This window comes from Rhincodon typus, chromosome 36, assembly GCF_021869965.1.
Source record: "Rhincodon typus isolate 14 chromosome 36, sRhiTyp1.1, whole genome shotgun sequence".
Classification (NCBI taxonomy): Eukaryota; Metazoa; Chordata; class Chondrichthyes; order Orectolobiformes; family Rhincodontidae; genus Rhincodon; species Rhincodon typus.
Window position 1 is genome coordinate 15,962,532 of NC_063367.1, and position 4,122 is coordinate 15,966,653.

Consider the following 4,122-nt stretch of genomic DNA (forward strand, 5'->3'; position numbering starts at 1 on the left):
TATAACAAATCTGTTAGTATTTTCCAAGGGGGTAATGAACAGTTAGACAAAGAAGAGCCAGTGGATCTATCTGGATTTCCAGAAGGCCTTTGACAAGGTGCCACACAGGAGGCTGCTAAATAAGATAAGAGCCCATTGTGTTTGGGGCAAGGTGCAGGCATGGATAGAGGATTGGCTGCCTGGCAGAAAGCAAAGAATGGGGATAAAGGGGTCTTTTTTGGGATGGCAGCCAGTGACTAGTGGAGTTCAACAACTTACGTTATACATTAATAATCTGGACAAAGGAACTAAGGGCATTGTTGCTAAGTTTGCAGATGACACAAAGATATTTGGAGGGACAAGTAGTGTTGAGGAAGCAAGGAGGCTGCAGAAGAACTTGGACAGGCTTGGAAAGTGGCCAAAGAAGTGACAGACTGAGTACAGTGTGGGAGTGTGTGAGGTCATGCATTTGCGTAGGAAGAATAGAGGCATAGACTAGTTTCTAAACAGGGAAAAGGCTTTGGAAATCTGAAGCACAAAGAGACTTAGGAGTCATAGTTCAGCATTCTCTTAAAATAAACATGCAGCTTCAGTTGGCAGTTGGGAAGGCAAGTGTAATGCTAGCACTCATTTCGAGAGGTGAAGAATACAAGAGCAGGGACGTACTGTTGAGGGTGTGGTCAGACTGCATTTTGAATATTGTGAGCAGTTTTGGGCTCTGTATCTAAAGAAGGATGTGTTGGCTTTGGAAGGGGTCCAGAGGAGGTTTACAAGAATGATCCCAGGATAAAGGTCTTCTGAAATGCATGGGTAGGGGTTTATAAACCCCCTTATGGTAGCTGTACTGTAGGACAAAGAATAAATCAAATGATAACAAGTGCATGGAAAAAGGCAATGTATTAATTATTTCATCTTCATGTAGTTTGGGAAAATCAAACTGAGAGGTAGCCAGAAGGAAGAATGCATAGAGTGTAGTTGGGATAGTTTTCTGGAACAATATTTCCTAGGAAACAGCGACTATACCATGGTAAAATTTAGCCTTCAGTTTGAGAGTGAAAAACTTGGGTTGGAAACATCTGTGTTAAGTAAGAGTAATTACTATGGAATGAGGGCAGAGTTGGCTGGAGAGGACTGGAAAAAGAATTTAGCAGAAATGCTAGCTGAAGAACAGTGGCAGGCATTTAAGACAATAGTTCAGGGCTCTCTACAAAGATACATCCCAGAGAGGAAAGATTCTATGATGGCAACCTTGTTACTAGCAGAGTGCCATAGGAATCAGTGCTGGGGCCACAATTATTTACAATGGGTGTTAATGACTTGGATAATGTAAGTGAATGCATTATTGCTAAGTTGGCTGATGACACAGAAATAGTTGGGAAGGCAACTAGTGAGGGTTATGCATAGAGTCTGTAGAAGGATATAGAAAAGTTAAGAGAGTTGGTAAAAACATGGTACAAAGAATATAATGTTGGAAAAGGTGATGTTATGCACTTTGGCACAAAGAATAAAGGAGCTGAATATGATTTAAATGAGAAAGATTGCTAAAATCTGCAGTACAGAGACATTTGAGAATCGCATAAAGCTCAACGGGTAACGGGGAAGGCAGTTGGAATGTTGGCCTTTATTTCAAAGGGAATGGAATGTAGAAATGAGATGGTCTTGCTGGTCTTGCAAGGCAGTAGTCAGAGCACAGCTGGAATACTGTGAACGGTTTTGGTCCCCTTTTGCAAGGAAAGATAGTCTGGCATTGGATACAGTCTCAAGAAGACTTGTTAGATTGATCCCAGGTATGGAGGGAAATTTTTTATGAGGAGAGGTTGCATAGATTGGGCCTGTAATCATTGGAGTTTAGGAGAATGAGAGGCGACCTCATTGAAACATGTATGAAACTTGGCAGGGTGGGTGCTAAGGCATTGTGTCCCTTTCTGGGAGAGTCTAGGAACATAAGCATAATATCAAAGTAAGGGGTCACCCATTTAAGATGGGAGAACTTTTGTTTCTAAGTGGGTAGTGAGCCTGTGGTGTTATTTAATGAAGAGAGCTAGTGAGGCTGTGTCATTAAGCATGTTGAAGGCTGAGATCAATAGATTTTTAAACAGTAAGAGAGTCAAGGTTATAGGGAAAGGGCAAGAAAATAGAGTTAGGGAATATCAGTCAGCATGATCTCATTGAACGGTGCAGCAGACTTAATGGGCTGAATAGCCTACTATGTGGTTCTACATCTTATGGTCAATGTCAGTTAAGGATGGGCAATAAATGATGGCTTTGCCAGCAATGCCTACATTCCATGAAAGAATTAAAATAAAAATAGTGAACTTGATACATTGGGGTTAGCAAATGGAGGATGAGGAATGAGGTGGTGTGTGGATTAGGATATGATAAACAGAATTGATCTGGCCAACTTTGGCGCAAAGAAACATTGACCAAGCACTGTACGTACATCTCTTTATAGAAGTAGCTTGTGGCGCAATATAAGAATACTGATGTGATCTGACTAATTCACATACAAGTATAATGAGATTGAGACACATGTACAGCAGATGAAGTGTTGTTTAACGTTCTCGGGTAGTCTGGTCACCTGCTGTGACTGCCCGGCTGTATAGGGAATGCCTTCTCTTGCCCAGATCCTGTCTCTTGTGCATCCAGGGGCAGAGTGTCGAGGGTAATACCTCGTCGCTCACCAAATACCTGCTCCTGCAGTTCGACTATATCATGCCTGATGTCAGCCATCATCAGTAAGAGGAAGTCAAATGATCCAGGAGGTCCCTGAAGATAAAACAAAATCCAATGCGGTCATGACATTGTTCATGATTGTTCATTCTTCCAATCCATGGCAAACCCCTCCATACAACTTTGTTCAAGGCAGTATTTTATATAACATTCTTCATACTGTATCTTAAAAATGGCTTATCATCAATTGTAAAGGAGAGTAGATCTGTCAGCTGTATATTGATTTACTTGTATCGGTGAGATGCCAGGATTAGGGTTGACATTAGAATCTTGGTCAAACCAAGATCAAGGTACATCGAACTCAGAACCTGAAAGCTAGCCGTTCTATTTTAGATTCAAAGACCAATTTTGAATTGACGGAAACATTGCCCAGGTCACGTGTTGGCTATGAAGGCACTCCTTTGTCATAAGGAAGTGAATTTAGTGGAAGACCTCTTAAATGCATTCACATAATACAGGCAGATGCACTCCACATCTATTGACTCCTCAAATATCTACCATTTGGAGTGGCACAGTGGCTCAGTGGTTAGCGCTGCTGTCTCTCAGCACCAGGGACCCAGGTCTGGTTCCAGCTTCAGGCAACTGTCTGTGTAAAGTTTGCGTGGGTTTCCTCTGTTTCCCCCCACAGTAGGTGGATTGGCCATGTTAAATTTCCCATAGTGTCCAGGGGCACACAGGCTAGCTGGGTTAGCCAGGGGAAATGCAGGGATAGAGGGTAGAGGGTGGAATGCTGTTCGGAGAGGTGGTGTGGTATTGATGGGCCAAATGGCTTTCTTTCATACTTTAGGGGGTATTCTATCCTTAATTAATAATCAAGGAAGTAAAGCTCTCACATAGTATCAGTACAAATGTAAAGAGGTAAAATGTTCAGAAATACTTACATTTTATAGGTATTTTAATCAACCTGTTTGGTCATTTTATGACACAACTTTGCAAGAGGTGGTACTTGATCCCAGGCTTTCTGGTCGAGAGATAGGGAAACTACCGCTGCACCACAAGAGCCCCTGGATAACAGTACTTCCAAAAAGACAGCACAGGCTTGATGGGCCAAATGGTCTCCTTCTCAGTTTTTTTTAATAAAACCAACCCATTTACACATCTTATAGCCCAACTCTGGAGCAGGTGGGACTTGAACATGGGCCTCTTAGCTCTGAAAAGACACTACTACTGTGTCACAACAGCCCAACCTAACTCCCATTATACTTAACATTAGGTCTTTCAACACCTTGGGGCCTTCCAAAGGGCTTTGCAACCAATGAAGTGCTTTGAAGTGTAGCCATTGTTGTGATTTAGGAAATGCACACTTGCATGCATTGTGTAAATCTAACTATTGAGATCCAATGATGGTCTCTGTTGCTCATCCTTTTAGAACATAGAACATAGAACATAGAACATAGAACATAGAACATAGAA

The 4,122-nt window shown here is 41.9% G+C and overlaps 1 protein-coding gene across 1 annotated transcript in view; it reads right to left on the bottom strand.

The window, feature by feature from the left end:
* Positions 1–285: 285 nt before the first annotated feature.
* LOC109935559 (collagen and calcium-binding EGF domain-containing protein 1-like) overlaps positions 286–4,122 on the bottom strand; it is a 153,327-nt gene continuing 149,490 nt past the window's right edge. The window contains exon 7 of the mRNA XM_048617045.1: positions 286–2,745. Coding sequence (XP_048473002.1) covers positions 2,554–2,745 — 192 coding nt within the window. The 3' untranslated portion in view covers positions 286–2,553. The remainder of the gene's footprint in view (positions 2,746–4,122) is intronic.